The sequence below is a fragment of the Harpia harpyja genome, chromosome 15, assembly GCF_026419915.1.
Source record: "Harpia harpyja isolate bHarHar1 chromosome 15, bHarHar1 primary haplotype, whole genome shotgun sequence".
In the NCBI taxonomy this organism is placed as follows: Eukaryota; Metazoa; Chordata; class Aves; order Accipitriformes; family Accipitridae; genus Harpia; species Harpia harpyja.
In genome coordinates this window covers 27,724,455-27,737,193 of record NC_068954.1, presented here as the reverse complement: position 1 = coordinate 27,737,193, position 12,739 = coordinate 27,724,455, and the positions used below count along the sequence as shown (strand labels likewise).

General features: G+C 38.7%; 1 protein-coding gene across 1 annotated transcript in view; it reads left to right on the top strand.

Annotated features, from left to right (window-relative positions):
• The window catches only part of COL21A1 (collagen type XXI alpha 1 chain), a 118,409-nt gene that overhangs the window by 21,210 nt on the left and 84,460 nt on the right, over positions 1 to 12,739 (top strand). Inside the window, exons 2-3 of the mRNA XM_052809268.1 lie at positions 7,525 to 7,644; positions 9,555 to 10,106. Of these exons, the coding sequence (XP_052665228.1) occupies positions 7,557 to 7,644; positions 9,555 to 10,106 (640 nt within the window). The 5' untranslated portion in view covers positions 7,525 to 7,556. The remainder of the gene's footprint in view (positions 1 to 7,524; positions 7,645 to 9,554; positions 10,107 to 12,739) is intronic.

Below are 12,739 nucleotides of genomic sequence, written 5' to 3'. Positions count from 1 at the left end.
AGAGATGTTTAAACAGTGATGTAATATTAGAGAAGTGTTAATTCATACTTGGAAGGTGAGATAATATATATAACCTTTAGTCTGGTTATTTTCTCGGAATGCTGGAAAAGGTTATAATCATACCCTTCCTGGCTTCCTTCTTAGGCAGTAACTAGCGAAGAAGTGAAGGAAGGAACTCCTCCTTTCAGTAGATTTCTTCAGTGTAGTTCTTCAGCAAGAAATCTTCATGCAGCAGAGAAGCCAGGGTTTTTGGAGAAAGGAAATCTCTCTCTCTCCATTCCCCAGTTTGAATAGTGACAAAACTGCACTGAAGAGCAAATATTTTTGATGCTGAAAGATTCCAAATTGCTCTAAATAGAAAGTTTCTTCAGAGAGTATTCCTGGGAAGAGTAAAGTGATATACTTATCTGGGTGGTGGAAAGCTGGATATGGAAAGACTGCATCAGTAAACTGCCTTTTGAGTTACAGAAGGTGCTCCTTTTAGGCGTCTTAAATGCAAAGTGCAAATACTGCCTAATCTGCTTAGGCACCTAAATTTCCTACTGAAAGCTTAATTTGCATGTGAAATTCTTCTGCTGTGCATGCATACAGGAGATGCTGTCATTTGAACCTCTGTGCACTTCTGCGTAGCAAAGCTGTCCTGGGAGTTGCATGCCTTTGCTATCTCTAACACACTGGCAGCCTTGAATTAATTAAAAAATCGAGGAGAGGCTGTTGGTTTCAGTAATGGCTGTAGCACTTGTCCACTGTGTAGGGAGGGAACCTGAGTTCAATTTCCTTCCCAGTTGGAGGTGTTCAGTGGTCCCATTTGTGAAAATGCTGCTGCACAGCAAAATTGCAGTGCCCAGAAGAAAGCAAGAAATACATTGCAGAAACTGTCTAATTGGTTAAAGCTGCCTGAAATGGCACAGCATGTAGGTGAGTCAGTATGTCACTAATTTCCAAACTTCATTGAGTTTTCTGCTTAAACATGACAAAAACTGAATGTGCACTGGGGAGGCTGTAATTTTTCTGTCTCTGACCATGCACTCACAGGGCATGGGCTGATGCAGCCAAGCTTTATTGTACCCTCTTTCTTTCCTGCCTTTGGTGCAGATAGAAATAATGCACCGCTAACTCTGCTTTGGTGGAGAACGGGGTCTTATACTGCTGCCCTGCGGGTCGTGGTTCAAGGGCCTGATGCTTATTAGCGCTGCTATGGGTTTACCTTTAATTTACTCTGAGATGCACAGAAACTTGCCTGAGTCTTGATGCAAGTCTCAAAGATACTCAAAAATATCTGGTGTACTCTACAACCCCTCATTTCGGGGGCTCAGAGCAGAGGCCTTTACATAAGCTGTTTGGAATCGCTCTGTGCAAGTTAGACAATTTTACCCCAGGGGACTGTTTCCACTCACTCTAAACATCCCTTTTGCTATAAAAGTAGCATGTAAAAAAACAAGATAAAAAGCATACAGTGAAGAACAGGAGAATGGCCATAATGAGTCACACTAAAGGTCCACCCAACCCAGTATCTCATCTCAGTTAATGTCTGATAGGCCCTTGCGGCTTTCATTTAAACAGTTTTGTGGAGTTGGGAGATAGCCAAAGGCTTGCTCCTGCCACCCTGTGCATCACCAGAATTATAAAGCCTCTGGGTGCACTGCACTGTCCCATTTAAGGTGGAAAAATGAAATAGCTGTGTGGGATGCCTTGAAAAATACAGTAACACGTGTGCTATTTCTCCATTAATACTATCTCAGTCCGCAACCCTTTATTTGAGCTGGATGCAACATCTGTGTATTTATTTAGTCACCCTGTATGGATTTTTATTCCATGAGCTTCCATATACTAGAAGTGGTTTGGTATAACTGAGAGGTGGGAAAGCAGTTTGATGAATGTGTTTTCCTGGTTACATTTGGTAAAACCGCAAACTAATCACAACAGATAATTTGGAAAAAGACAGGGGCTAGAAGTCTTATTTAAAATATTCTTTTCTGGGTTTTTTTGTTTTTTTTTTTCACATAGCTTAGCATAATATCATAGAATCATAGAGTATCTCGAGTTGTAAGGGACCCATAAGGATCGTCGAATCCTGGCTACTATTTGCAGATGCAGAGGAAATAAGAGCAAGTGTGAATCCCGTCCCCTCTGCCTGTGCAGTGCTAGGACAGATTTCCCATCCCTTAGTGCTTCCCTGCACAATCTGACCCAGCTCCTCCAGCTCCAGCAGCAGAAGTTTGGCATGAGGGCCCTGACTTCTTGTAGCAGCCAGCAGAGCTCTCAAGGGCAGAGGAGAAAGCAGTAAGCACTTCCATGGACCACCATAGAGCCACCTTTCTCTGTTTCTCTTAAAAAAACTGGAGATAGAAACGACATGATCAGCAGTGATGAATTTTGGCTTTTGGAAATGTCAGTGGAGCGGTCCTGGGCTGGTATTAATGGTGGCCTCTCCATGGTAGCAATAAGGCACTTGGGCAAGTATTTTCTGTACGTAATTTCAAGTACACTTCTGTTGCTTGTGCTATAATTACTGTGTCGACAAGACATAGAAGTTTGGTCTTTGGAGTTGTTGGTTTGGCATCTCTTTTGACTGTTAAAAGTGCAGTGCTATATTATTATTTTCTTTCAAATAAATTGAACACTGGATAATTCCTGGAATCCTCATTGGCTGGTTGCTGTAAGTCTTGGGCTTATCCTTTTAATTTTGGTTTCTATTAATAAGTCCATTTTGGACTCTAAATAGTTATTCGGCTTTATACTTTTAATGAAGTTCTCAAGTTCAGTATCTCATATTTTTCAGGCTTTGTTGCAAATGAAACACAGAAGGACTCTCACAAATAGATGGAAAAATTCATCTGTTGAGGGAATACAGTTTGATTCTGCAAATCAGAATAGCTTGCTTTTTCAACTATTTTACTGATTCTTTTTAAGAAATACAAGTTGAGGCATGCTTTCCACCAAAAGAAATCTTGCTCTGATGTGATAGTTTCATTACTTTAATGTCTTTCAAGATTAAAAGCATACAGTGAAGGCTGCTGTAGCATTCACTAGTGAAGAATATAAATTCTTCACTGTGAGAAGCGAGACATATATGATTCCTGCGCTGTAATTCCCTCCTGTACTGCCCCACAATGATGCCTGATAGCTTGTGAAGGTATTCCCGGTATTATTTCTTTCACTGGTGGAGCAAGAGCGACTTTGGATATGCCCCTCATGTGAGGCCAGGGCTGCACGGTGACCAGCACTTCTCTCTGTTGGGGTAGGTGGGGCTGGGGCCAGGAGGAACTCGCAAACATTTCTTCTTTCTGGTTCTACCTTTTTTCTTTTGGGACTCCTGTTTTGCAAAGTTTTAAGACAACTTGATGAGAGCTGATCAGTGGGGTCATACGAGGGGTCTGCCATTAATTTTTGCCTGTTCTTTAAAATATGTACATGATTGAGATGAATGCAAATGAATGATAGAACACAGAACTGAAACATTCAGAGGACAGCACATTTCAGCTGGGTGTATGAGTGGAGCACACCACAGCATATCCCCATGAATTTTCCCCTGTGACACCCCTCATCTCCTGTTTGCCGTGGTTTTGACATGACCTTTCCCTCTGCTCCTAAACCAGGCTCCCTGACACTCCCTGTACTCCAGGACAGCTGGTAAATGCTGCTGTCCCATGTACCTCTCCCACGGTGCAGTATTAGTGTTTCTGTGGAGCACCTCCTTCCTGGGGGGCACAGGGCTTCCTTGCAGCCCCCTGCTCTCCCCACCCAGCCAGCTCTGAGCTGGCTTCTTCCTCTTCCCTGTAGCTTGTCTCGTTCCTCCCGATTGGGGCGGGGGTGGGGGGTGGGGGTGTTCACCCCTGAGGATACCAGTGGGTAAATGTTTGTGGAAGGATGAGCAGAAATGAAAGGGAGCGGTGCAGTTTAAGGCAGGCATTAATGGCTTCTGCAGGGGTTAGTGAAAGGAGAGCTGTGCCAGCAAGCAGGATCCCAGGGTCCCCCCCTGAACTGAAGTGCCTGCGCTTATGGCACAGAGCACATACAAGTTTTGTGCTGCAAGGTGTGTGTTGTTAAAATAATTTTGTAGATTTAGCGTGCTGTTTTATTTTCAAAAAAAGTGCAATACTAATGGTAGCAGTCCCTGTACTCTTTTTAGTGAAGTCACTAAGTTGCTTGGGGTTTGTTTTCTTTTTACATAAATTCTATGGATTTTACATAAATAACCATTTAGACAACCACAGAGATAACAAACACCAAAAATTAATTTATGTACTGTTGTGGTGTTTTCCTCAGTCACCTTTTTCACAACTATTCTTTATCAGTTTTTTGGACCTTTTTCTTTTGGGGTTGTTGGTGGGAGGAATCTATAGGATTTTATAGTTTATTGGGGCCAGCATTGTGGGTTTTTGATATATATCAGCACTCCGTACAGTAGTCTGTCTTTTTTTTTTCAGTTATAGGCTGACATTTTTCTGATATTCTCAAAGAATGCAGTTGTCCTTCTTTGGTTACCTGTTATTCAAATTCCCACATAGAGTTAATTTCATATGTTCTTCTTTGGTATCACTCAATTTGGCCTCGTGAGACGTGTTTTACTGTTCAGTAAACACTTGCCATGGAAAAGGCTGAAAGTGATTTTAAAATGATGAATGTTACAAACCATCAAGTTGTTAGAAATAATCAGTGTAAATTGTCCACTTCTTCTGGTAAGATTTTCTCATGTATTACATGTCTGTTTCTTGAACACTTGATTTCATTGTTTAAACAGATCCTTTTTCAAATAGCTGGAACAAGAAAGTGCCACTTAATCCATTTAAATGAAGTTGACATCCCAGTATTTGTGTAGCATCATTGGAACAGTGCATCTTATGTCCTATCCCATAGACCCCAAAGTGCTTCATCTGGTTTCTCACCCTTTCTGATGCAAAGTAATATGAATAACAAAGTATGGTGTTATCTTGCAATTATTTGTAATCTGAAGGTGATATTTAATAATATAATAATTATATTTTGGCATTATTAACTTTGGGGGATTATACTAAGTAGGAGTAGCATTTCCTGGAAATTGACTTTTGTGCATTTCTTGAGGTTGTTTGTGGAGATAATTTTTTTTTTTTTGGTCTTAATGGAATGAGTGCTTTATAAGCAGTGGAAAAAGCAAAGCAGCAGACTGAAAAGCCGGAGTAAATCAACTTACTGATTTTGTGGCACATCTTCTATTTGGCAAATACAGATCATGAATCTACTAGAAATTAACCTGACATTGAAATTACTACCTCTCTACTTGTTATTGTGTTGCCCCCACAACTCTGTAATCCCTTTTCCCCGTATCATTTTCCTAAAAACATCATGTCAGGTATATACATCTTTAGAGAGAAAGGTCTATGTTTAATTGCTGTAGAATTTTGTTGCAGATAACAGCTTACTGGCTGTTGGATGGCTACTCAGTATGTTATAGTGATTAATGGCATTCTCTTCAGTTTATTCCCTTGACTAGTCTTGGAAAAGAAAATAGTTATGTATTTCCATTTACCTATTTCTTCTCCTAAGAGGCACTTGCAATAGCCATGCTGAATTGTGTTTTGGTGTACTTTTTGAGAACAGTATTTTCCAGCACTACAGAAGTGTCAGAACATCTGCCAGTACCTTATTACTGGTAATGTGGTGGACACCTTGTCTAACCTGAAGAGTTAAAAATTAAAGATAAGCAATATAAAAAGGACAAATACACACAGCTTTCACCCCCCACCCCCCATATATTGACTTTTAATTTTGTTTTGTAATAAATATTTTCATTTATATTTGACCTTTTAGGTGAGTGTGTAGATCATTTTGGTGTGGTCTAAGTGAAGGTTTATGACTAGAAGAAAAAGATATGAAAAGGCAAGGAGTCTTGGCCTTATGCAAGGAAGGCATTTCAATTCTAGGAAATGGGCTGAAAAAAAGCAGCAAGAATGTTAGTGATGAACTAGTGTGTAATAGATAAAGACTGACAAAGCAAAGCCTGTAGAGAGAAGAGGAATATTTAGTCTTCTGGCTACATGTAAAAAATTAGTGACACTGAAGGGTAGTGCAATGAATTGTCCCTGAACTGTTACTGAAAATTTGTCCTGAATTTAGCTTCTTTTTTTTTCATGGTTTAGAGATTTTCCCATAAATATGGGAAAATTTAAAAGCAGTAGGTTGGTTGGCCAGCTACAAAGCACAAAAGACAATGTTGTTCTGAATGCAAACCAAATAAGTCTATGGGGAAAAAGGTTTCGGTTAAAATATGCAAAGATATATATAAGTAATTGTAAAATTCTGTCCTCTGTTATATTCATGACATTTGATTGACCAAATCTCCACTTACATGAACAAGTGCTACTTCACATAGGTTAGTAGAAATCAAAGGGTCATAGCATAGAGTGCTTGAGGTTGAAAGCGAGGTCTGGAGGTCATCTGGTCCAAGCCCTAGAGCTGGTTGCCCAGGACCACATCCAGAAAGCTTTTGGGTGTGTCCAAGGACGGAGACTCTGGGCAACCCATGCCAGTTCTCAGTCACCAGTGCATGCACTTACTCAGCCCAGCAGTTAATCCTCCATTTTTTTGTCAGGGTGTTCATGTTTTGTAGCGGAGGATAAAATGTTAGAAAAATTGCATTTTGCATTGGACGATGAGAAGGCAGAATACAAAAGAGATTCAGTATACTTTTTTTCTGAGTCTTGAAGTGAATGGCTCTCTAATACAGTACTTCAAAAATGTATCTTTGCCCATTATGATTCTTTTTTTCTTTGGAATAAACATAAGTAATAAATATGACTTCATTTAAGTGAATTTGTCAAGCAATATTTATGACAGCAACATGAGACCCAAATTGCATGTTTGCTTGAGGACCCTTTTGGGGATATGATTCAGAGAAGATGATAAAAAAGGAGACATAAACAGAGGAAAAAATCAAAAGCTGAAGATGCTTATAATTTATATAACCTTGGATGTTATGGTACACAGTTTACGGGGCTTGGCTCTGCTGGGACAGGGCTGGGACTTGCTGAGACCCTGACTCCTGGTGGCAGCCTCAGCCCTGGGGCAGAGGAGTGGGAAGTGTCCCACAGTCCCTGAAGTAGCCAGGTATGTGGGTTGAGACTGAAGTAACATCTCCCCACCAGTACCTGATACATAAACACTTGCCGTATTTTGGAGCAGTAGCTGTCAAGTCTTTGGGTAATGGCTGCAGAGTGGGATAGCAGTTGGACAAGTGTGACTGGGACTGGGAATATAAACTACTCATGTCTGTACCTAGCAGGAGAGGTATATAAATGTGCCTTGGTGAAAACTGAGCTTCCACAGAAAGGCTGGTGAGTGTTGTTGAGTTTAGAATCTCAATTTTGGGCTTGCATGCCTGACTGACACTTTATGGGTCTGTGGTCCGTTGCAGGCTGGCCTGCATCTGGGCTTGCAGATTTGATTCAAAGTTGTTCCTCATGCACAGGTTTTAAAATACAGAAGTTTGGATTTGTTTTGTAATGTAATAACACTGTATTTTATTTTCATTTCTTCCCCATCTAGTTTAATCTTGAGACTTTGAAAATACAATACACATGGCACAGATCATAACATTTTTTCAGATGCTATTAATTCTGCTACTTCATGATTACATCTCAGCTGAAGATGGGGAAACAAGAGCAAGTAAGTCTTAATTTTTGTATTTCAGGCAAAGGCAACTTCAAAGCATACCTTGAATTCATAGTATCTATTTTCAGGTCCACATATACACTTCTGTTGATGGTGATTTTTTTCCAGTATAATTTTCCTGGTGCAAATCCCTATAATATATAAGTAACTTAAATATCTTATTTCTCCTTTAGGAAGGGAATATCTTTAGTCCTTTTTGTGTCTTGGAAATGCCCGAGGGGGCAGATGGAACTGTAAAGCTCCAGTCTTGATTTAAACTTGTGTCTTGAGTGTTTATATTTTCATTTCTTCAGAAGTCACATTTTGGATAGCTTAATGTTATGTGAGAAACTAAATAAGAAAAATAAAGTTTCTGTGAGAGGAAGCTGAGATAACCCTAGCTCTGGGAGCATATTCTTCAAAATTACCATCTCAAACCCCACCAAACCAAGTTTTATAGTCTAAATCTGGTTTATGGAAAAGAAAAAGTTAAAGCAAGGTAGCTTTTTAAAAGACAAAGTGGCTGAATAAAAAAAGCGTGGAAAACTTTCCTCTGGCCACAGTGATACTTTCAGGGTAGGTCTTTTTCCTCCAGTTTTTCTTTCAAGCCAGCAATTTTCAGTATTTTTCAACAAACTCCATAAAATTCCTTTTGGTCTCTAGAAAGACATATTTTTTTTCTGTCTAACTGCTCTAGGCTGGGCCTGCTTTCAGCAGGGTCCAATGATGTCCAAAGTCCCTTCCAACTGAAATTACTCTGTGATTCATATCTCTGGACCACAGAGTGATGCATTCAGCTCGCCCCTTACTCCTTCTCCCACCACCACCTGCATTGCAAAAGCACCTCTCCAGCAGACTGTGGTCACTTGCTTTCAAGGAAGGTGAAATCCTGACCTAACCAGAAGTGTCCGTAGGCAGATGTCAGGACAAGGCAAAGCTCTCCTTCCTGTGGTGGAGCTGCAGCCTTTCACAAAACAGAAAGCACAGTAATACACAGCAACCCACATGACTGCATGTGCCATGGGATCAAAGTAATCTCTGCTGGTTTTGGCCATCTCCTTGGTACCTTGTGTGTCAGTTACCTAAGCTCCTTTCACAGTCAATGGAAGGTGATTCTCTCCTGGAGAGACTTGCTCCCTCCATCTGAGGATGTGCATGTAAGATGGATAGGACTGTCCTGTAGAAATGCTTGTGTCAGTTCATGGCCTGTAGTTGGCAATTTATTCTAAAAGCTCCATTTGTAAATGACTACAGCTAGGAGAGCTGAATCCATGCGTTAATCATAATGCAGTTACATTATATTTATTAAATGCTTACATGATCTTATATTCTGGAGGTTAAGCTCGTTCACTGAGCATTTTTCTACTAAAATCAGAATGTGCTACCAGCAACATTCAATGGAGACTCAGGATTTTATAATAACTAGCTCTGTAAGTGCCATGTAGCAGTGTCAGAAGTCAATTAAAATGTATTTGTAAAAGGACTGGATATTACTGCTGAATTCTGGAGTATTCAGACTATAGCCTTCCTCTGCAGTGTGCTTGGTTTGCTAACAAAAATGAGTTTTTATGTTTATCATCTCTGCAGACAGAGAGATATGGAAAAAAATAAAATGTATTCCTCTGCTGATTGTATGAAATGCAATTGCCAGCTAAGGAACTGAATTCCGGAATTTTTCACAGTTCTTTCTGGTGATAATGTAAAAACCAAAATGGTATGGTTTTCCGATACCAAGTTGGATCTGTGTGGCTTACAGAAACAAATCTTGTTTTCTCTGATAAACTCAGCTGTTTTTTTTTTAATGGAATGTATTTGTCAATATAGATTCTAATACAAACAGTAATTGATATGAAAAATATTTCCTGTGGAAGAAGAAAGTGGAAGGCTTCATTAAAATATTGCTTTGATTTTTGCTTTTTTTTCAGGTTGCAGAACTGCTCCGGCTGATTTAGTTTTTATCTTAGACGGCTCTTACAGTGTTGGCCCAGAAAACTTTGAAATAATCAAAAGCTGGCTTGTCAACATTACAAGAAATTTTGACATAGGGCCAAAGTTTATTCAAGTTGGAGTTGTCCAGTACAGTGATTACCCTGTACTTGAAATTCCCCTCGGAACTCATGAATCCACTGAGAACCTCATCAGGGAAATGGAGTCCATACACTACTTGGGAGGAAATACAAGAACAGGAAGAGCTATTCAGTTTGCCTTTGACCATCTTTTTGCAAAATCTTCAAGATTTTTAACAAAAATAGCAGTTGTTCTTACTGATGGAAAGTCCCAAGATGAAGTCAAAGACGTAGCAGCAGAAGCAAGGAAAAATAAAATCACTTTGTTTGCTATTGGTGTTGGCTCAGAAATTGAGGAGGATGAACTTAAAGCTATTGCCAACAAGCCTTCATCAACTTACGTGTTTTATGTTGAAGATTATATTGCAATATCAAGAATTAAAGAAGTTATAAAGCAGAAACTCTGTGAAGGTAATTGATTATAAAATATTTTAGGTGTGCAGAATGTAATTCTGTACCCGTAATTTCTTTATTTCACAAGCAGAATGTATGATTAATATAATCTAAGGCACCTGATAGTCTTTGGTATGATCTTCTTAAATTTTGATCTTGTTTGCAGACATCACTCCCAAAATGTTATTTTCTCTGTTAAACAAAGAAGTATATTTGGGAAAGATATGGTGCTTTAACACAGTGTGTGTTTAATTTCAGTATGTAGCGTTTTGTCCTGAACCCCACATTTTTTGCACTGATAAAGTTTAGAAATCCTAAAATAGTTGAGCAATTCTCATAGTGCTAAGAATATAGGGCTCACTTTATCCTTTTCCTAGGTGTGGCTGGTACTCATCCACAATCTAGCATTTCTTCTTGACAGTTGAGAGGATAACTTAGCATTACAAACAGGAGTTCTTCTGCTAGTATGTGTTGAAAAACCCAGAAGAAAGACTCTTAGCAAAAGTCCCTGGAATTGTAATGAGCTGTTAGGATCTTTTTTTAAAAGGATTTTATAGAAGAATTAGCCAAGACCAACATTGTAAAATTACTTTTTAGCTTTAGAATGCTAGCAGCATTACTGCATTGAGTTTTCTGATAACTTTGACTTTCCCATATATATAAAAACAATGGCTTCCCGTATATATAAAAAAGATACCAAATTGCTTCTAGAATATATCACTGAGAAGGACTCTCTTATAAAGTGAGTATTTATCAGTGCTATTTTGTACATGTTTTATTACCAAGAATTAATGCAAGTCATATTTCAGTTGTACCATATTTCTGCACTTAGTAAGAATGAAAAATAGTTTTCATTTGCTCTCACTTTGAGTATGGACTTCATTGAAAAAATATGGTGATACTTACGTTGAGGATAATAGTGTTTATTTCTTGATACGCTTATGAAAATCATAATAATTCCTTGTAGCTAATGTAGTAGAGTAGTCAGTCCAAAAATTAAATCTGCTAAGTGCAGCTAAATAAAACTTCATGCAGGGAGAAATTCCCCCAAATAAACACAATATTTTCTTTAAATAAAGTTTGGAAGAAGTGACATTATATTTCATCAAGATGGATTTTCTGCTCTCAGAATTAAGTTAACTAGTATCCTTTAAAATTCAGCTGTGATATTTGACACGATTCTTACAGCAGTAATCTGCAAATGTTGACTATGTATACAAAAGTGTACTTTCTGTTTTACTTTGACCCTTTGCTTCCACTCTCTTACGTTGCGCTCTTCCTTCGCGTTAGCATTGAGGTGCCTCTCTCAAAGAGTGATCAGAGCCAGCTGGCAGCTTCATTTCTAACCACAATATATTTAGCAGGTGAACTGAAAGACTAGTAAACTGGAAATATTATATCTGAGTGGTGGATTATTTTATTCATGTTGTTAAGATTCACTTTGACTCTGAGAGAGGAAGTTCTGTGAGGGCAAAGCAGCAATGATATGGCTGTGATCAACCACACGAAACTGCCTGAAAGTTTTGCAATTCTCTCTTGATCGTCTTTGTTTTAATGTCTAAAAAAATAACATAGGTATCCATGAACATAGGTACAAGAACGTAAGGGCAGTATTTCCCTTCTGGAAAAAGGAGGCTGAGGTTCAGTGGTTCATGTAGTGTAGCAGTAGTGGTTCGTCTAGCAAGCAGTGCTGTTAGGAATGGCCTTGCGGAAGGAGGGCTCTCGTGTGCCTTTTGGGAACCCCAGTGTTCATTTTAGAGTATGGCAGGGTGAAAGAACCTGCTGAACCTGTTACCCAGGAAGGACAACGTGGCTAAGAGTCCCCAAATATTTCATGAATATTTAATATTTGATATTTATTCTGGAAGTCAAATGTTCCTGTAGTATTAATATTCCCTAGAAAAAATATAGAAAAGATTGTGTGTCAGGAATGCATTTAAAAACAAGACTCAATGCAGACCTCAGAATTACGTCTGGAGGATGCTGAGAAAAGTTCCTTTGTGCTAGATAATGGGATTTAACAATGAAAAGTTATTTCATGCTTCAGGAAGGAAAAAGTAAGCATCTGAAAACTATATAAAAACACTAAAGGGGAGCAAGATTTCAGTATAGGCTAGAGAGTTGCTGTGGCTGGTACTGTGGACTGGAAACACAACCTCGTTTCCCATGGAAGACAGTTCTTGATTTTGCCACTGACTTCTGCATCCTGTATAATGGCTCAGTTAGCTATCAAAATACTCCTGCCAGAAGATGATCCAGAAGACCCAAAAAAGATCTACCTTACTGGGAATGTTTTTATGTAATTCTTCAATGTGCCATTGGAAATAAAGAATAGTTTCTTAATGTACAATTTTACACATGCTTAATTTGTATTGTACTGGTTTGGAATAGTTACTTTGGCATTGATCCAGAATAATGGCCCTCTCACATAAAGTAATCCTATTTCTGCATTTATTTTACATTTTACACCAAATTTCTAATACTGTAACTGATAAGAGATTCTTATGTTCATTTTCTTGTCAGTGTATATGATTATCTGTAATCTGTATTAACGACAATATTACTGTTATTCAGCTTTGAAATAAATGAGTTTAGAAAATGTTTCCATGATAACAATGCACAGTGAAGAAACCTGAAAAAAAGAAAGTGTT